This window comes from Amphiura filiformis, chromosome 14 (assembly GCF_039555335.1).
Source record: "Amphiura filiformis chromosome 14, Afil_fr2py, whole genome shotgun sequence".
Lineage (NCBI taxonomy): Eukaryota > Metazoa > Echinodermata > Ophiuroidea > Amphilepidida > Amphiuridae > Amphiura > Amphiura filiformis.
Genome location: NC_092641.1, coordinates 57405198 through 57427222, shown reverse-complemented (window position 1 = coordinate 57427222; position 22025 = coordinate 57405198). Strand labels below are relative to the sequence as shown.

Here is a 22025-nt window from a genome sequence, read left to right as displayed (position 1 = left end):
GCCCGGCCGTATGACATTTTCCATATACTCGGTTAGTTTTGTGGGGTTCATTATCGAACCCCAACGGTTTTAGCTTGTATTTATATTATTTATTAACGTAGGACTATTTGTTTGTGATATTTCAAGCGTTTTGAAATTTCAAAATAATCCCATTCAATTACACGGTTGACGATGAAAATTTACTGAATTTAGCGAATGCACGGCGACCACCACATGTCCATAGTCAGATCCTGTAGAAACGTGACTTTGCTTTAATTTGTTTCCGCTGATAGTAGTTGGTTGAACAATTCCATTGCCAAAGTGAAAGGTCATCATTCTACCAGCTATGAGCACGTAAGGTTTTTTTCAACATAGTTTGAAACAGCAATTAAAAGCACATAACAGGTGAGTAATTACTTTTTTAATGAATTCAGTAAATAATCTGGTGACTGTAGATATGTTGCTGCTACAAACGTTATGTGGCAAAGTGAAAAATCACTTGTACAGTTATGAACTTTGTACATTATGCCATGCTTCAAGATTTAGGGCATGAGAATTTCAGAAAACATGATAAATCATACCTTGGCAATTATTCTATCAAATGCAAGTTCATACAGCTATTATGTTATAAACACAGCCAAAAAAAAGAAAGTCTCCAGTAGTTCCATCCCCACTTAATCAGATTCTGATGAGTTTATGGCAAAATAATTTATATAATAATTCTCTATACACTCTTCTTCGAAGATTGATACCAAATTTGATATCAAAAGTTTAATCATCATGAGCAAAGGAACCGTTGTTTGGAAATTCGTGCAATTTTAAAAATGACAAATTACGAATTGACCACGCAAAAGTCAATGCATGGTATCAGCGTATTATGTGGCCCGAAGCAACCCGCACAGGAATCATTGTACACTTGCCCTGCTTGCCTGCGCACAATTAAAAGAGCGGGGTATTTGATTTGCATTTTGACATGCATGGGTAAATCTTTAATGACAATGAATTTAGACCTCTCAGATGCGTGTAGATGTGTAGATGTAAAAAATACTTTTTTTATAATGTCGTAAAAGAATCCTTTGCAGATAATGTTGTGTGAATGCTGATAATTTTATATTTTATGTTGATGATGTTTACAAGAAAACGTATTAAAAAAAATTGTCTCATTACTTATTTTATCGATTAACCTGCCGGCCTATTCAGGCGACGTAATTCTTGGCACACACGCTAGCTCCGCCGCGTGATACAACTCCCTATGTCATTTTTTAAATTGCACGAATTTCCAAAGAAAGGTTCCCATGCTCACGATGATTAAACTTTTGATGTCAAATTTGGTATCAATCTTCGAAGGAGAGTGTATAGAAAATTATTATATAAATTATTTTGCCATAAACTCATCAGAATCTGGTTAAATGGGGATGGAACTACTGGAGACTTTCTTTTTTGGCTGTGTTTATGAACAAAATTGCACCTGAAACCTGATCCGTTGGTCATAAGGGCTAAAAAAGTTTGTATTGCCCTTAAAGCTGCAAAGCCATGCGGGTTGGTCGGTTGGTCGGTAATTAAAAGAAAAATATTTTGCCATATTCACTAAACGCAAGTTCACCACAAAATACAATGGTAAACAGTGATCTACAGCGTTTGTCAGGGCTGTTTTTTAATCAGAGTTGTGTGATATGAATTACAAAAAGGCAAAATAGTTTGGAAATTTTATACCAATTATACATTTTATATCAATTATGAAAAACGAAAAAAAAAAAAAAACCAAAAAACCCAACAACAAACAAACAAAACAAAACCGCAACCTTATTTGTTCAGATTTTAGGGTCGGTTGGAAAGGGCAATACAAATCCTTTTTTAAAGCATAATGATAATAGCGTCTTAACTGTTTATGTCAATAGTATGGCATTGCAGGAGTGTCTCGAGGGTGTTGAGAAGGCTATGATGATTCTGAACGACATTGATGATTATGACCCAGAAGAAGTAGATGACGCCCTTGAGGTTTTGGGGTCATCCTATTGGAGGGCAAAGATTGAAGCTCCACAAGAAGCTGCAAAGCATGGTCTCGGCAAGAATTTTGTCAACATATTCAAGTCTTTAGAGGGCAACAGATCTGCAAACGGCATGAAGCTGCTTGATGTAGTTTCGTACTACACTGATGGGTGTCCCGAAATTGGGTGCGATCTTGGGCAATGTGGAGGAATTGAGTTCATAATAAATGTGATGGACAAAGCAGACACCTCTGGGTCCCCAAAGAAGGAATATGGCATGATATCCATCCTCCACAACGCAATAGTGCACGACGAATGCGCTGGCAATCGTCAAATCTACCGAAAAGCGGGAGCGGTTCAACTTTTGACAAAACGGCTTGATTCTACTGACATATTTGTTAAAGCCGTAGCTTTGCTTACTTTGGCGTATATTACCGACGATAATGAAAGCACGATCTTGGGAGCAGACAATGGACCTGTTGAATTTCTTGTAGGCGTGTTGAGAGGAGCTGTAGAGTCACCAAGTCATAGGTACGACGGATTTACAGCACTGGAGCTCTTACAAGGTTTGGGTCATCTGATGGTCAACGATTCTAACAAGAAGGTTGTGATGGAGAATGGTGGCATCCCTGTCATAACACGTATGCTAACGACAGATTTCACTCAGAAGGAACAGATCAAAGCTGCTGAGGCATTATGGATACTGGCCTTTGACGATGATGTACGACAAAGTGAGGAAATAGAAGAAACAACCAAAGGTAATATTTTAAAATCTCTTATTAACTAAAATGAAATATTTAAGACTTTTTACGGTTTTATATACATATAGAAATGAAAATATTATGGATTGGTAGGGAGTTCGCAGTGTTTAATTTCATTACAACAACAATGACACTTTAAAAAACACACATTTATTTGTATATAAAAAAAAATAATTATAGAAAATCGCACAATTTTTTTTTCCACTGACCTAGCAAACCATTTCCGAATTTAACGTTACTGATACTTTCCATAAATTTGCCACAATCGCCTGTGATTTATCTACATTCATGACATTTAGCAGATTTGCCGTAATCTAGTAGACTTTTAGTTTAAAGGACAATGTTTATTCCCCCGTTAAACGCAGGTAGCATAGTATATAATATCGTCAAACTCACTAACTTAATATTTAATTTGAAACCATACCGATTATTGGCATTACTGAATCATATAAGGGATGAAATTAAAACTGAACCGGCGGTGGTTGGAACCGTTTTCTATAATTGTTTTAAACAATGGAACGCGATTCAACCGCCGGTAACCGCTGGTCAATTTCATCCCTAAATATAAACGACTTTAATCTCTCTTTGAATAAATGCATAGACATAACCCCATCCTATATGTGGTGTATGTCTTTTTATATTTTATTTAAAATCTTATCAAAACTAAGAAATGGCGTAGTTAGCTGTAGGTGAGTGCAAGTAACAAAAACACTATTCACATAACCTTCATAAATCCCAGTCAACTTTTTACCACCGCACACTACTTCATATCTCTCATTGAAAAATAAATTAAAAAAACCAACAACAGCAGTAAACACTTTTGATTTATAGCACTTAAGTCGATGTTGGAGGCAGAAGACGAGGAGTTGCGAACTGTCAGCAGAAGAGCTTTATGGGAGCTTGATGACCTCGAAGATGAAAGCGACCCAGATGACAGCGAAGACGATTTTGAAGACGATGATAAAGACGAAGATGATGAACGAAAGGACACTGCAAACAAAAACTGGCGCTCCGTATTAAACAAAGGTTAGTTAAAACAATGTCTGTATCTACTGGGCGGGATATATTATGTACAGATCTAAATTATATATTAGTACATATGTGATGAAAAGTTGCCAAACACACATAAACTAGTACAATCAGTGTTAATATGTCACACCCTACTTGTGTCTTTACTACGTTATGTTCAGCAGCTTGATTTTCATATTGAAAATAGGGTACTTGTGTATTATTTCAACCTTAAATCAACAAATGTATGTAAATTAAATCATTTGATCTAAACTTGGCTTTTAGTATAAGTCTAAGTGAATAACTGACATTGTCTGATAACAGTTGGATGACAAGCTTTGCCTGGCTCACTATTCAATTCCTTTCTTCTGAATTCAATTGCGAGAGGTTGCGGGTTCAAACCCTGATGGTGGTTTAGTACGCTCTTGAGGAAAATTGAGTTAGCTTGATATTCCCTTGGACAAGAAATATACTGCTAATTGTCTCGTTGTAACCCGTACGAAACTCGGGGAATTGATCCTGGTTGCGATGGTCATTTGTGGAAGGTCTAAGGTGTGCGCTCTTGAAGCTGCAAAATCCCTGTGATGTTGTTAAATGTTTATGGAATGATGTGGGGCCGAAGTAGTCAACGATAACCTGTAAAGTGTTCTGAGGCTTGTGGATCAACGTCTAGGCGTTGTGCATGTGCGTAGTGCACTATAAATCACTGCGCTTTTTCATTCATGTGTAGTATTTCAAATTATATACCTCATATATAGATTTCTGTCATCTGATTGGTTGAAAGTGCAGTCATTGAATTAACTATGCCCGCAAAATGAACTATGGACCGGTCCATGGAAATGAACTATGGACCGGTCACGTGCGTCACGATCAAACTGCGCGTTTTTCCCAGCGTCTACGCCTCGGGGCATAGTCATGGTTTTGAGATCACCGCGGGCCTATAATTTTAACCATGCCCCTCATAGCAGTCAATATTTGTATACTATAACATTTTTTCATAATGACATCTCTCCTTTAAAAAAACATTAAAACTTATTAAAACATAAGTTGTGTGTGTATAATAATAATATTTACTTTGCTCATTTGTTTTTTCTTAAAAAAAGGTATTCGACCCACAACCTGTCCATTAAAACACCACTCTAGTTCAACCAGGTAAATCTACAAGTCATAGTGGTTTACTAACATGAAAAGAAATTTTTGTTTTCAGTACAGGAACACGGGAAAGGTCGTAACCAAAGTAAAGAAGGGGAGAATGATGACGACGGTGGTCACGTGATGATCAGTTACAACTGGACTCACCAACCGACAGCACTAAAAATAAAAGACGAACTAGAACGTAGCGGATATAAAGTATGGATAGACGTCAATAATATGAGTAAGTTGAAAATAAATAAGCGGCCAGGGGGCACAGGTGAAGCTGTCACGTACAAGAGGCCTCCCCTCCCCCTCATTGTGGGATGATGGCGGTCCTGATATTTAAGATTTTTAGGCCTTTTTGTACTTTTTAGCCCATTTTTTTATATATATATATTCGTCAAAATTGCAGAAGAAAGAAAGAAAGAAAGAAAGAAGGAAGGAAGAAATAAATAAATAAATAAATAAATAAAGAACGAAAGAAAAGGAGTGAAAATGGAGATATAAACAAAGAAAGAAAACGGAGATACTGGCGACATACATAAACACACTTAATCTGTTCACGTCGTGTCGGGAATATTCATGACACCATTTCCAAAGATCTAGAAAATACAGCAAAGTCAGGTCGCCGCTTTCGAGATTCTGTCGAGCTTGTTCTTGTTCTTTATAATCTTCCATTTTAGTTTATTTTTGTCCATATAGACCAGCATGATTATATTCTGATACTATATAGGCTTTTAGATTTGCTTGAGCTTGCACGGTCACATCATGACCCAAGTGGGTCTCGATACGGAGCGACCTTTTAAACCAACAAAAAAACCTATTTTCGGAATGAATTGTGTGTTTCTCATAATTATGCAGAAGGAGATACGTTAGATTGTATGGCCAACGCTGTATCAGGAGCAGATGTGGTTTTGCTTTGTATGTCTCGGAAGTACTATGAGAGTCAAGCATGTCGTCAAGGTAATTTTATATGTTTTTGTATCGAGCCAATTGTGATGCGATCAAGCAAAATCAGTCGGAACTCGGAAATATTGATTTTGAGATATAGGCAAACAAAGCAAATATTTCGTTTTGTTTCCTATTGTTTTGGAACCTCTTTAATTGCTCATATCTTTAGAACTAGTCGTTCAATTTCAATGGGGTTTTCTGCAAAATACAGCTTTATAGGTGCTTGTTACTATCCTATAAAAAACTGAAAATTTAATATTTCCGAGTTCCGACTGATTTTGCTTGATCGCATCACAATTTTTACGAGAAAATAAGTTTATGCTCATCCCCCTTACTTACTCCAAAAACGTTTTATTGCCATCATAAACCTATGACTACATAATGTTTCTGTGCATGTTCTTGCAGATTTGGTCGTTATCGTCCATTTTGTATATTTGAGCTGTCGACAGCCGAAATTAGATTGAGGCGCTGTAATAATGTATTTATACGTAATGTCCGAATCAAATGAAATTTTGGAAATAAGCTTGTTTTCGTAAATATCTAGATTGAACCATAAAGAGAATTCCAAAATCACGAAAACCCCTTTAATTAAAACTTAACTTCGTGAGTGTTCAGGATTTCCCATCGAATACGAATTTTCTATTATCATCATTATAAACGTCATATACTGTATTTGGCATATTAATGTATAGCTATGTGCCACTTCTATCCAGAGATACCAAAATAAATACAAACATTCCCCACATAATGTCGATATGACGTCATAATGTGTGATCGCTCCAGCAAAATTCTGACTATGTACAAATGTATAGGTAAAAAGTCGACATCTCTTGCAAGTTTTACAAGAGGGAAATGAAAAAAAAATCATGGATTTTACTGTAGCAAACCTATGGTGGGCATCATCAATCTATGGTCATTTATGAAGGGCGTCGGTCTCCGTTAAAGTCCCAAAATTAATTGCGAGTTGCTGCAAGTGCCCGTACATTGACTAATGTTAATTTGTATCCTTATCCTTGCAAAGTAACTTAGCCCACTTATACTTCTTACACAAATGCAAACATTTGTGATTATATTTTTTCTTCAAACTTTGGTGTTTAGCCGGTTGATAGCTTTAATAGAGGAAATGGGTAGGTGTATAATTGTTACCAAAGCTAACAAAACAGGATGTACATGGCAGAAAATACAAGTAAACAGATATTGGTGCATGGCGCAATATTCAACGTGTGCGAAGCACAGTGTAATCGCTCGGATATATTCATAGCAGAAAGAAAACATGATAATAGGTCGAATCCACTAGTTCTTCAACAGCCACACCGACCTGTTTAATAGTTTGGAGACTATGGGCCAAGGGACCTAAGGCTATTGACAATAGCCTGATACGTTACTTCCCCATTACGCATGCGCGAAAGCCTGTCATCTGAGTTTTGATTTCAATACGCAGGCTGGGTTTTCAATAAGCAGACTGAAAATTACCATGTCTTTCATCACATATTCGCTGGAATAGTGTGATGTCATAATACAGCCTGTATACCTACTTTGGTTCAAGGACATTTTCCCAGTCATGCATGGTTCCTATTGACTTTGTGTTGATCAAAAGAAGTTTACATGCATCTAAATGGCATTATCTTAAAAACTAGACAGTTTTAAGAGCTAACAATTTGTCCAGTTATAGTAATTAGTAAAATAAATCATACTTACATGTCTTAAAAATGAGAAATTATCATATTCTTTTTACCAACTGGTTGGTTTCCAAAAATCCAATTGGTCATACTGTGTAAACATGGTACACAGGGGACTGTCCTTGAGAGGTGCTGGAATCAAAACACTTCAAATTGTATGCATGACTGTCTTTATCCAAGGTGATGATGTAATGACTATTCCAGCGAATATTCAAGTGCAAGCCTTACAATTGGTTTTTATAGAAACCAAAAATAACTCAAGATATTCATCATTTTCTACCCCGGTGTTCAAAGATCTATCTGAAGATTACCACGTTCTTTCAACACATATATTCAAGTGCAAGCCTTACAATTGGTTTTTATAGAAACCAAAAATAACGGGAGGTATTTATTATTTTCTACCCCGGTATTCAAAGATCTATCGTCTAGATATCAAATAGCAGATACACCACTCTACGCCATGCACAACTCGGCTAGCCCAATTCCCCTAGCCCAGAAAGCGCAAGAGTGCGAGCGGTCACTTCAAATCATCTCATTGCAACCATGTGGTCTAATCGTTCAGGAATTTTATAGTGAGACACTGCGTATTTTATTATCCCCTCAACAATAGGATTTTTATTCTGTTTGGTAATTAGGGGCGAATTGGAAAGGGAACTATATTTTGTAACTGACGATTAGTGGTGTGATAAATGATACACATGATATGATACAAATCGCATTTCTATAGTGTGGTCCAAAAAGAACTTTACCCAAATTGAAAGGTTAATTTCTCGGTGTTTAGAGCAGCTATTCTCAAAAGTGTTACACATTCCAAATATATGTCTTTCTTTAAATATGTGGTGACAAAATTAGAGAAAAAGAAGCTAAAGTAACAACATGGCAGCAGTTTAACGTCAGAGGGTCCAAAATCACTTTAAAAAGCTTTAAATTTCCCGGTATGTGGGCGGCCATTTTTGATCATTTGTTGACGTTACTATAGCCCACGCAGTATCGATTCAGCCCAGTGGGCAATGCTAGTTTTTCTTATGGAGGTTATCCACTTGACTTTTAACAAAAGGAGCTGGTTCCCGTAGTATGACCTTTGAGTTACCTGCATGACTTTGGCGGGCTATTTTGAAACAGTCATCGTTGCACATGTACTTGTTTTCGATTTTTTTGTTCCGTTTCGCGCTGATTTCCGTGTTGCGAATATCGCTTATCACATGACCTAAGCGTCCGCCCAATGTGTGCAATGTGACGTCACTATAGCCTAAGTATCGAAACATGGTGACTTCCACTGATGACTTTAATCAATTAATTACACTAATTAGCAAAAGTGTTTGATTCTAACAATATCGTCAATTTAACTATATAGAAAGGCAAGTACTGTGCGGCTGATCCCTTTAATTGCGAATAATATAAACATTTTTATGACTAATTATTGAATACTTCACTTGTGATAAACATCTGAATTCAACTGAATGCGATATGTGTTCATCATGTTTTTCATTCTTCTCAAAAATCGACTACTGCATAGTCTACATTTGCAACAGATAATAATTGGCATTATATACATAGTGATTGCTGTAAAAAGTACATTATTGCTTCCTTAAAATACAGAAGCCAAGTACGCCAACAAGAAAAAGAAAACAATTATTCCCCTTTTGGTGGAGAATGACTTTAAACCAGAAGGATGGCTGGATATCCTCATCGAAACTGAGTTGTACTACAGACTCTGCTCAGATGAAGAACTTGAAGAGAACTTGGTGAAGCTTAAGGGTGCAATTGGTAAACGTGGCCTGGGCGTGGACTCGGGGGAAAATGCGGGAGACCACGTTGATGGTAAACAATTTTAATTATCCAATAGAATGACCAGTAATTACTCATTTGGTTGACTTCACACTTGGTTCATATTTAAATGCAAACTTGCTCTCTCCCAATGGTGCATTAAAAATCCGTACTTGTGTGTATTCACGAGGAGCGATTAGTATTAGCATTACTACAGTCGGAACCCATCTGCTTAGAAATAGAAATTGTAATTGAAATGATCTTTTTCATTTTGATACGCAAGGCTGGTCGAATACTCCTAACCTTTATCTTAATAGAAACTATAAGCTAAAACAGGTTATTAAATGATTTTCAAGAACATCTTAGTGCCTCTCCACAACTACAACACGCATTTGAACATCTTCAAAAGCATGCCTGCAGATTTATTTAATGTTGTATTGTTCTTTTAGGACCGATTACACCGTGCAAGGCTGAAGAAACTGGTGCCGCCGCCGCTACTCTCCCCGCCGCAGCTACTCCACCCATCGCCTGCTCTTGGTCGACGGAACGAGTTCAGGAATGGTTCGATGAAATCAAACTTCCTCAACTGAAATCCACATTGGATTTCTTTGAAGGAAGTGATTTAAAAGAAACATACGACGAAAGCGGCACGAGTCCTAAAGCTTTTGAAAAGTTGTGTAAGGAAGCTGGTCTGGAATATATCAATCAAAAACGGTTTGAGAAAGCGCTAAAAAAGTTATTTAAATAGCTGCTCAAACTATGCGTATTATGCCACGCATTGATAATATTCCAAGAATAAAATAGTAAACTGTGCTTTATGCGGATATATTACAACCCAAATATCAGAAAAAAAATCATAATGAACTTAAAAGAAGCCCTTGTAGTATGTAGTACTCCAAATTCTGTATCTTAACAATAATTGTTAGGATAGAGGTAGAGAGTATAGAGTAATTATTGCTTTACACTAAAACGCTACCTACCACCCTCACTTGTTATGCATAGTTGTGCTGGAAGTCAATTGATACATGTTGAAATCAACACAATTTTGAGATACGCCTTGCTTTGCTTTAAAACTCATTTCCTCGGTTAAATAAAAACAGTAATTGTTTCCGTAATGTCAGATAAAATAATAAGAAAAAATCCTGGTGTTAAAATTAGGCTTGAAATTGTGTCTTTTATGTGTAAGATTTTCGATTTTGACTAGCCTGAACTTGGCGTGTGAGCATTTTGGGGGGTCGACCATTTAGCTGTTCAATTAGAGTTAAATGCGTATAGTTTAGTGGAATAAAGTCGCATTTTGCGAAAGTACGCAGAATTTTTTTCCATCTATCGACTATTTTATTTTGCAATTTAGTTTTAGCATAGATACTAAAAATAAATGTATGTTTAGTATCTATGGTTTTAGTGTCTTTAAAAGAAATGGCGTTTGTTATGGTTTTAAATTTACTTTTGGTGCTCAGTATATAATATAGTCAGCATGGTCAGCGAGTGACTAGAGTTCGTAGTATGCATCTGTCTTTCATAAAATTATGTTTTGTTTGACTTATATACTATATAAATATACAGGATACTATAGCATTCGTTATTTTATATATTTGATAATCGGCTGCAACTAAATTGACTTAATTCACATAGTACTTTAACATGTTCAAGTAAGTTGTATTTCATATAGACCCTTATCCTTCTTCCCATGCATTTTTCGAGGGCGTGGGTATGACGTTGCACATTAACCTCACAAATTGCAACTGATGGTCTTTGTAATTATTTTGTCTTTTAGGGGATAGGCAGGATCACTCAAAGTGTGAAATTTTAGACATTGTTTTGTATTGTATCTTTAAAAGTAATGATGATAAGTACATAAAAGTATACATTTTCAGAAAAGAAATGATTCAACAAATCCAGCTAGCACAGCAGATTTCTTCACAAAATGAACAGTTTATGAGAAAAGCGCCAAATTTGATTTTCTATGCCATTTTTTCGGCCCACCATGCATAAAAACTTACAGTAAGTATCCAAATTGACGAACATTACACATTAGTGTTCTAAAGACACAAAACTAGTCCCGCTTTTCTCAAATTTGTCCTTCGTTTTAAAAATATGTATTTGGATGTAGAACTAAATAAAATGTGTCAATCATATAGGATATGTACGATAGTCATTCTAGAAGATCTCTCAACCCCGAGGGGACTTGAATTCTGGACGGTTACGAAAAAAAGGAGACTACATCGTGGCCTCTTTTGTTTGATAGCAAATTATTACGAGTTGGTGAGCACGGTGTTACGTAACTGTAACACAGTGTTGACAATTTAGCCGGCAAACGTGTTTTATCAAAATACATGTAGCTCCAGAAATGGAGGATACCGGCCGTGTACTGTTTAAATTACGTACCATGACCACGGATAAGATACCACACATTTGTGTAAAACATCAAATAAAATGTAAAAGTTGAATTATATGGAAAATAAAGAAGATAGAACATGCCCGAATAGATTGGAAAATGAGAAAAATTGCATGTCATGATCACCAAAATTGGTTATATCTACAACTGTGAGCAAACGCCGGTTGCATGTTTTTTTGTAATAATAGACATTAACTAACTTCAGCTTTTATTAAATTTTCAGGTAAAACGATTGGTGGGATAATTTCTGTCGTAGGTTGAAATTATCTTTTCATTATTTTATTATCTATTTATATTTTCAAGAGGACTCGTGTCGTATTTTCGTCCCGGGATTTTCGTGAGTGACCATTGTTGACCAGCCTTGTACATAATTATATGGAATAGTAATCGTCAGAATCGTCAGTTGACTCCAGTGATATTATGTATTCAAGCAAAATACTGCCTTGTCTTACAAAATATTAAAGTCAATATAAAAAGTAATGCACCTGATTAAGGATCTGGAATTAGCGTTTTGTGCGTTTCGACAGTATTTTTTTGTGGGACATGAGAGCACCTCAGACGTATCGAATTGCATTCTGAATACGAAACATGTCTTTCTGATATCAAATAATTTTCATTTTTTTTAAATTCACGATATAATACAAATTTTATGACAAATTATTAAAATTTGATATTTTTCAAATTTTTGATATATAAACAGTAAATTTTATAAATGTAATGATCTATTCTTAAAGTGTATGTAGCTGAGAGGAAAAGCCGACGATCAATTGAAAATTTTGACCTTTCATATTGAAGATATGGATTTTTTCCCCAAAAGACCTAATTGTTTTTTGGTGTTTTGGGAAAAAAATCCATTATCTTCAATACGAAAGGTCAAAATTTTCAATTGATCGTCGGCTTTTCATCCCAGCTACATACACTTTAAATATAAATCATCAGATTTATAAAGTTTACTTCGAGTACTGTTAAATATCAATTTTTAATGATTTGCCATAAAATGTGTATTACATTGCGAATTTCAAAAAATCAAAATTATTTGATATCAGAAGGACATCAAAATGCAATTCGATATGTCTGATGTGCTCTAATGTCCCGCAATAAATACTGTCCAAACGTTCTTACCCCTTCCCTTAACTAAACTTACAAAAAGTTTTACAAAGACTTTTGTTGATGGAGACACTGAATGAGAAATAACATGTGACTTTTTGAGACTTTCAAAAGTAATTTCTGGTAAAATAATTGGAAAAACAGGGTTACAGTCTCTCTCACCAAATGTAAACAATGGCAACAATAGTGCCCTACCTTAATTACAACACTGTCCGATTGATCTTCATAATAATTAAATGTTTCAATGACCAAACTCGGCAGTTTTATCAAGGTAGCTGCATGGAGACAGCAGTTGGGGATTAATTCTACGAGAAATGAAGGATGTTCTAACACGTTGGAACCACGGTAAAGCCTGTTGCATATGGTAAGCACCAAGGGGATGACGATTGGTTGGAGAAAATCATACAGATTGAGACATAATTATACACAATTCACCTTTTCGGTAAATCCCATAAGCCTTTGCGAGTACACCTGGGAACTCGTCATTTGACGTCACGCCGACTTGCAATGCGCAGTAACGATGTTCGAAAACGATGTTCCGAAGTTGTTGGAGATTTTGGTATCTGTTAAAAACTCATATTTTTCTCATTGATCATGTGTAATATTAGGACTGAAATTTGATTCGGATTTTGTTAAGGGGGTACTACACTCCTGGGCAATTGTTTGCCTATTTTTGCATTTTTCTCAAAAATTATAGCGCATTGGTGACAAGTAAGATATGTATATTATAGGGGCAAGGACTACAACTACTGCACTGGAAATTTTATTTCAACACAGACAACAGTTGTGGAGCTACAGTCAAAAATGAGGGAAAACCAATATTTGATCAATAAATCAATAACTACTTGCTTTGAGTTGCTGAATTTTCACTACAGTAGTTGTAGTCTGTGCCCCTATAATATACATATCTTACTTGTCACCAATGTGCAATAATTTTTGAGAAAAATGCAAAAATATGCACAAAATTGGCCAGGGGTGTAGTACCCCCTTAAAAGGCTACTGAAACGTCTTTGGGTAAGTCCATATGATATCAAGGAGGTCCCCCACCTGACCCCCTCAGATTTGCTTTATATTTTAGTCATATGTTGTACCTGTAAAAATATTAAAAACCTGCAAATTTGAGGTCTGTAGCTCTTACGGATTTTCTGTGGCAGCCATTTAAAGTTGAAGTATGGGGTCTAAATTTGGACTCAAAAGTTGCCCTTTAAATAAATGTCATCTTTGGGAGTCTGTGACTTCTTTACAAAAAGAGAGAGGTCTGAAACCTTGTATACACACTAACTGCATGACAATTTGTCAAAAGTAAAAAAAAAAAAAAATCTGTAATTGCGCGTTGTGTCACGGGGTCATTAAATATGCAAGAAAAAATGTAATGTTTTGTAAACTGGCAAGTTTAGCCCCTCTAAATTCACATTTTTGTCAGATTAATTATTTTTTGTTGTCACTGATGCTAAATATAGGATAAATACAATACATATCCACACAATTGAGGTCACAACTCATTTACATTTCGAACAGCGCCCTCACGAAGATGAAATTTATTGCAAATTCAACATTTTCAGGGGGTCCAAAGTCGATGTGGTCCACCTTCAAAATTTATAAAACATTTTTTTTATATGACTACTAGTCTTATATTACAACTTTGCAAAGTCTCAGTAATTGTCTAGGTTGACTTCATATAAAACGACAAGCCCAAAGTTGACCATTTTCTTATGATTGCATGTACTGCAAAGGTGCCGAATTTGGAAGGCTTAAAGTCAAATTGGCCCCAATATTGAAAATAAAATGGAAATTAAAGTAAATAGGGCCAATAACTACGCATCTAGTCATTTATTTTCAATATTGTGGCCATTTTGACTTTTAAACCTTCCGAATTCGGCACATGTGAATTTAGGGGGGGCTAAAACTTGCCAGTATACAAAACATTAATGTTTTAGCCCCCCTAAATTCACATTTGTTGTCAGAATAATTGTATTTTGTTGTCACTGATGCGATATATAGGACAAATACAATGCATATCCAAGACATAGAGGTGACAATTTATTTACATTTCGAACAGCGCCCTCGCAAAGATGAAATTTAAGTTGCAAATTCAACATTTTCAGGGGCCCAAAGTCAATGTGGTCAACCTTCAAAATTCATAAAACATCACTTTTATATGACTACTAGTCTTAAAGTACAACTTTGCTATATCCCAGTAATTTTATAGGTTGACTTCATATAAAACGACAAGCCCAAAGTTGACCATCCATTGTCTTATGATTGTATGTACTGCAAATGTGCCGAATTCGGAAGGTTTTAAAGTCAAAATGGCCACAATATTGAAAATAAATGACTAGATGCGTAGTTATTGGCCCTATTTACTTTAATTTCCATTTTATTTTCAATATTGGGGCCAATTTGACTTTAACCCTTCCAAATTCGGCACATTTGCAGTACATGCAATCATAAGAAAATGGTCAACTTTGGGCTTGTCGTTTTATATGAAGTCAACCTAGACAATTACTGGGACTTTGCAAAGTTGTAATTTAAGACTAGTAGTCATATAAAAAAAATGTTTTATAAATTTTGAAGGTGGACCACATCGACTTTGGACCCCCTGAAAATGTTGAATTTGCAATAAATTTCATCTTCGTGAGTGCGCTGTTCGAAATGTGAATGAGTTGTGACCTCAATTTTTTGGATATGTATTGTATTTATCCTATATTTAGCATCAGTGACAAAAAAAAATAATTAATCTGACAAAAAATGTGAATTTAGAGGGCTAAACTTGCCAGTTTACAAAACATTACATTTTTCTTGCATATTTAATGACCCCGTGACACAACGCGCAATTACAGATTTTTTTTTTTTTTTACTTTTTGACAAATTGGGCATGCAGTTAGTGTGTATACAAGGTTTCAGACCTCTCTCTTATTTTGTAAAGAAGTCACAGACTCCCAAAGATGACATTTATTTAAAGGGCAACTTTTGAATCCAAATTTAGACCCCATACTCCAACTTTAAATGGCTGCCACAGAAAATCCGTAAGAGCTACAGACCTCAAATTTGCAGGTTTTAATATTTTTACAGGTACAACATATGAGTAAAATATAAAGCAAATCTGAGGGGGTCAGGTGGGGGACCTCCTTGATATCATATGGACTTATCTCTTTTTCAAATCTCCCTGTTGGTATATTTTGTCTCCGACTCACAGAAACCGAATGCTCGTCACATGGGTCTGATGTTATTTATGAGGACTCGTATTTATCCTCGAATCCCATCTTATATTAGCAGTAGAACAACTTCCGATACCAGTAGCATGCGATGAATCCCGAATAAAACGATGGACATTTTGCGTGAAGAAAAGTAATGACTTTAAACTGCTTGTATTACGACCAGCCGGCGCTCAGATATGGACGATCGTCCGTGTGAATACCATTCCAGCGTCAGCGATTACGCCTAGTGCAGTAGTTACGTACCAGGTCCCAATCAGTGAAAGAATCTCGATACAGACAGGCGATTATCTTGGGATGGCTCACTACGGTTTCACGTCTGGAAAAAATCCGAATTTCGTTGCTACACATAAAACTAGTGCTTATTATTTAGGGTACAGCCAATACACCGATGCGGAAGTGGACAATTTTGCAGTTGGTGATACAGTATCAGCCACTACAAAGTTAATTTACCTTGACATTAACTTGTCAGTCGAGTTCGGTAAGTGAAATTTGATGAATTCGTGCCTAATGTTTTTGGTACACCACTGTATAATACGCTTTAGTCGAAGACTGAATTAAAAAGACTAGTTTGTGTCTAACGTCACTGTTATAATTAAAGACAGTGATAAAAAGAATTTATCGCGTCTGATCAGTGATACCACTGTCAATTACGATCCTTGATTGGTTAACACAGGTTGTTAGCGCGTAAAAGGAAGACCGATCTATCTGGTACTGATACTACTACAACCCAAAGATATACCAAAAAGACTGAAAATGCACCCAAATCTGCCGCACATCCAGTACTAACTTTTTCATCCAGATCCCCTGCATATTGCGATGTAAGGAGTTGTCAGAACTCGATTTATTATTTATCATCAGTTCATTTGAGTACTTTTAAGTAAAGGGGTGGGGTATGAACGTTTGGACAGTATTTATTGTGGGACATTAGAGTACATCAGACATATCGAATTGCATTCTGAATACGAAGAATGTCCTTCTGATATCAAATAGTTTTGATTTTTTGTTTTTTTCAATGTAATACACATTTTATGTCAAATGATTAAAAATTGATATTTTTGATATTTAACAGTACTCGAGGTAAACTTTATAAATCTGATGATTTATACTTAAAGTGTATGTAGGTGGGATGAAAAGCCGGCGATCAATTGAAAATTTTGACCTTTCGTATTGAAGATATGGATTTTTTTTGTCTTTTAGGGAAAAAAAAATCCATATCTACAATATGAAAATTTTAATAATTTGTCAAAAATTTGTATTATATCGTGAATTTCAAAAAATGAAAATTATTTGATAGAAAGACATTCTTCGTATTCAGAATGCAATTCGATATGTCTGATGTACTCTCATGTCCCACAAAAATACTGTCGCAACGCTCAAAACGCTCATTCCAGATCCCTTAAGAAATTTGACTGTTGAAATTTCTTATCCCTCTCCCATGTCTCTTTTGTCTCCCCATAACAGAAACGGAATGCTCGTCACATGGGTCAGATGTTGTTTATGAGGACTCGTATTTATCCTCGAATCCCATCTTAGCAGTCGGACAAAATCCGATACCAGTAGCATGCGCTGGATCTGATGGATCCCAAATATTAATATTACGATGGACATTTTGCGTGAAAAAAAGTAATGAGTTTAAACTGCTTGTACTGCGACCAGCTGGCACTCAGACATGGACAATCATGACAATTGTCGGTGTGAATACCATTCCAGCGTCGGCGATTACGCCTGGTGTAGTAGTTACGTACCAGGTCCCAATCAGTGAAAAAATCTCGATACAGGCCGGCGATTATCTTGGGATGGCCCACTACGGTTTCACGTCTGGAAAAAAAAATCTGAATTTCGTTGCTACACATAAAAGTAGCGCTTATTATTTAGAGTACAGCCAATACACGGATGCGGAAGTGGAAAATTTTTCAGTTGGTGATACAGTATCAGCCACCACAAAGTTAATTTACCTTGACATTAACTTGTCAGTCGAGTTCGGTAAGTGATAATCGCTAAATTCCCCCTCTCACATAAATGGTCTGTACGCATGCGTGACCCAAAAAACAAGGAAAAGGGGGTGTTTTTTTAGGCAAGGCAAGTTACGCGAGTGACGCATTTAGGGTCTAAACAACACTGATTTTCAAGAATAAGGGTGTCAGTTAAGTTCATTTTGCAATACATACTGATTTGTACAATATAACATTAGTTACTTAAAATTTGTTTACGATTTTTAGGCGTCTAACTGCGCAATAACTTGTTTTTGTTCATGGAAATTCACTAACACGGGACAGAGTAATGAATAATAAATCAAGGCAGTTAAGCTAGTACCCACTGTCGTTACCCTTCCGGGTATCAGCTGAACCACGCGATCAGAAAAACAACGGGAACCTAAAAAACAACCGATCGTTGCTGGTGGCAATAATTGTAGCATTACTTTTCAAAGGGCAAACTGTAGTTAGGATAACAAAAACGACTGGTAAGAAAGTCTATTAAATGACCTCAAAAGGTCAAGTCGCTGTGAAAATAAAAATGGCATCACATTTTCACGAATTTATGACCCTTGCGAGCTAAAATACAGCTCATCAAGTCAAAGTCAACAAGGGGTCATCAGAAGAAATATTTTCTTTCAAAGCTGTAAAGAACAATATTGCACACAGTTTGTTATTATAGTTGCAGAGCTATAAAGTACTTTACAATATCACAGTAATGAAAAGAAAATCGCAAATGTCGTCATTTTTTGTTACAAAAATTTTTGACAAAATGCAATTTCTAATGACGTCAAGAATGTAAACACCAAGTCGGCTTTCCTCCAGCTAGCTCGTAAAAATCAGTGGGCCGTGATTGGTCTAGATATTTACCTGTGTTGTCTATGTAGTTTATTACGTATAGTATAGCCGTAGGCGATATCGCCAATCGGAAATTATGTATTTCGATAGAAAGCTGATAGAAGAGGGCACGGTGGCGCGGCGGTACGGGCTCTACCTCGCAATCGGAGGGTTGCGAGTTCGAGCCCCGACGGTGCCATCGTGTTGTGCACTTGGGCAAGGCACTTTACCTCACTTGCCTCTCTCTACCCAGGGGTGAAATGGGGAGCTGTTAGGGATATTGTCCATTGCGCACCGCCCACAGGTATGAGCATGCCTTGGGCATTGTATGGCAGCTGACATATTCTATCGATGGCGGAATAAATGTAAAGCGCTTTGACACACGTGAAAGGCGCTATATAAATGTAAAGATTTATTTTTAAGACACGATTGCAGATGATCAACGATTTGCTTTGAATAAGCTACTATAATTATATCAATCAATGAGGTATAGGGTCAATTTGCATGCACTTGATATATACTGCGCACAAAAAGTGTCCGGGTATTTAAAACAAAAGTAATTATCTTAAAGAAACTCAACCTAAATTACCACATAAAGTAATCAATGAATAAATTAGTTCTGCGTATTTGGATACCTCATTCGGCACGATGCGACTTTATATTCCTTCCTTCAGGGTACTTCCTATAGAAAATTGTAAGGGGCTCATTACAGCGTGACAGATCAACACTCAATCGCCGTGCTCGTGATTAGCCTGTTTCGAGAGAAATGTACATTTTGTCACTTATGATATGCTTTCTTTTTCATTAAAATTGGTATAATTTGGGGAAAAAAATAAAGTTGCATTGTGCCAAACAAGGTATCAAAATAGGCAGAACAAAATTCTCCAGCTATTGCCTACTTCATTAGGTAATTTAGGTTTAGTGACTTTTGGTGCGCAGTATAGTTACGGGCGCAAGGATTGTATTGGTGGGTAGTACCAAATAATATAAACATCTAAAAAAAACCACAACTAACCCCCCTCAAATAATGACCATTATTCAAAAACGGGCGATTGTATTACAAATCTGTAAAATACGTTGGAAGCAGAGTTTATTTCCTCACATTTTGACATCTCATTTGTAGCAATTGACAAAATATTGACGTCACAGCGTACATTTAAATCAATGTAACCCAAGATTTGAAAGTTGCATTAAATTATATTGATTTTGTATTCAGTATAATGGAAGGAAATCTCTGTAATGATATCTGAGTGTTTTTGTATTGTATGGGCTTGTATGTAAGGGCAACTTTCAACCTCAATACATTAAATTGACCGGTGTTTTATTGTTTTCTGGGCTATCGTATCAAATGCGCAGTCAAATACGGTGTCAAAATGCGCAGAAATAAATTCGGCTTCCAACGCATTTTACAGATTTGTAATACAATAGTCTCTTTTTGAATAATGGCCATTTTTTTAAAGGGGTTAGTTACTTTTGTGCGATGTTTATATTGTGTAGGTTCAATTCTATTGTATCCTGTTTGTAAGCAAACTCTGATGCACCTGAAGGAAACTCTTATAGGGAAAACCAGTTTCGATTAGAATAAAAACAACTTAAGGGACGGAGTCTTGAATCCACTTAACTTTTGACTCTCATAGTATTGGTAATTTCCATTTGTTATCGTAGTAATGATAATTGGCATAAACAGATAAATACGGCCCACATGCCGCCCACATATAAATAATACGGGGACTTGCCATTTCGTCCTTACGTTTTCGAATCGATTATATTTAAAAACTTGTAGTAATCATGGTTAAGTCCCTTAAACAAATAAGTGCACAAGCAGAAACAAAAACAGAAAAACAAATCACAGGCCTCCTCATGAGCAACCCAGCTTTCCGGTAAATAACTGTTTTAAGGCATGGCATTACCTTGGACTAAGAAATATAATATGATCATGTCACACCAACAGAATTTACATTGGCTGCCTGTCATTATTAAGATAATTGCTTCTTCTCACGTACAAAGCTTTATTAAATGAGTTATAAATAATTAAAGTTGAAATGGGCTTCATATTTTGTTCGGTGAAATCCTTGTTATTCTTTTTAAACAATCGGTTTCTTGCAAAACATTCAATTAGGTTTTGTTAAAATTTGAAAACATGTGTAGTTGCTCGTACGGTAATTTCATTTCCTTTCCTTGCAAACCAAACGGTATCTTCTCAGAGCCACACCAGGCTGAGTCAGCTGAGGAATTGGCTAGGCCGTAGAACATGAACCTCCGCGCGGCTAGCTGAAATCCTCCCATCCAAGCCTGTTCTCCATTGCCCAATTTAGAGTGACCCATCCGGCACCGCGTGGAGGTTTGGGTTGAGTTGCCCGCGAACATTCACTGTGCCAGCTCTGCGGACCTTGTCGGACCCTTTCTTATACCTTTTTTTGCTTTTGTTTGAAGAGGGTTGGTGCTTTCAGCTGACGTGGCTATGTGCACCACCTGCTGTACAATTCTCTCGTGAACAATATCTTTCTTTCCATACAATACCATGAATTCTTTATACGCTTCACTGCACCTTGGTTATGCGATGCTGTGCATGTTTCCAATCGGTTGTTTTCACGTTAATTCCTCACGGATGCTTGTGCGTTAATTTCAAATCATTTCCTTGCACTAATTTTAAAACAAAACGGAGTCTTCTCAGAGCCACACCATGCCAAATCAGCAGAAGAACTAATCAGCAAAACTATACATGGTCGATCTCCGACTACGCCGAAATCTTCGCTTCCACGCCTGTTCCTCATTGCCCAAGTTAGCGTTACCCATCTGGCACCACGTGGACCTTTCCCATACCTCATAGGGGAATTTTACTTATCAAATTACTAGTTTTTATAACTCTATCACTCTTTAGGTATCTTAACTGCCGTATATGATTAATATAAGATCATTTGTAAAGTGACTGTATACTGCAGTTTAGTTGGGAGACCGGATTGGCATATTGTATTGTGTTGTGAATGTCATCAATTTGTAAAATTATTCATTAATGTGCTTTCATCAACAGAAGCCAAGTACGCCAACAAGAAAAAGAAAACTATCATACCTCTATTGGTGGAAGAAGACTTCAAACCCGAAGGTTGGTTGGATATCCTCATCGAAACTGAGTTGTACTACAAACTCTGCTCTGATGACGAACTTGATCACAATTTAGCGAAGATAAAGCAAGCCATTGGTAGCAAAGGCTTGGGTAAAGGTGCA

At 36.4% G+C, this 22025-nt stretch overlaps 2 protein-coding genes across 2 annotated transcripts in view; both read left to right on the top strand.

The window, feature by feature from the left end:
- The first annotated feature begins 245 nt into the window (after positions 1-245).
- LOC140170351 (uncharacterized) lies at positions 246-12135 on the top strand. Its single transcript, XM_072193720.1, has 7 exons — positions 246-384; positions 1878-2725; positions 3560-3754; positions 4944-5111; positions 5732-5833; positions 9100-9321; positions 9717-12135. The coding sequence occupies exons 2-7, from the start codon at positions 1879-1881 to the stop codon at positions 10013-10015; spliced, it is 1833 nt and encodes a 610-aa protein (XP_072049821.1). The 5' UTR covers positions 246-384; position 1878; the 3' UTR covers positions 10016-12135.
- Positions 12136-16153: 4018 nt separating this feature from the next.
- LOC140169095 (uncharacterized) overlaps positions 16154-22025 on the top strand; it is a 7041-nt gene continuing 1169 nt past the window's right edge. Inside the window, exons 1-3 of the mRNA XM_072192366.1 lie at positions 16154-16468; positions 17452-17973; positions 21832-22025. The exon at positions 21832-22025 is cut by the window's right edge and continues 16 nt beyond it. Coding sequence (XP_072048467.1) covers positions 16285-16468; positions 17452-17973; positions 21832-22025 — 900 coding nt within the window. The 5' untranslated portion in view covers positions 16154-16284. The remainder of the gene's footprint in view (positions 16469-17451; positions 17974-21831) is intronic.

Coding starts and splice junctions, on each gene's coding strand:
- LOC140170351 (XM_072193720.1), top strand. CDS start 1,879: ATGGCATTGCAGGAGTGTCTCGAGGGTGTTGAGAAGGCTATGATGATT. Junction 2,726..3,559: donor AATAGAAGAAACAACCAAAG/GTAATATTTTAA, acceptor TTTGATTTATAG/CACTTAAGTCGATGTTGGAG. Junction 5,112..5,731: donor GATAGACGTCAATAATATGA/GTAAGTTGAAAA, acceptor ATAATTATGCAG/AAGGAGATACGTTAGATTGT.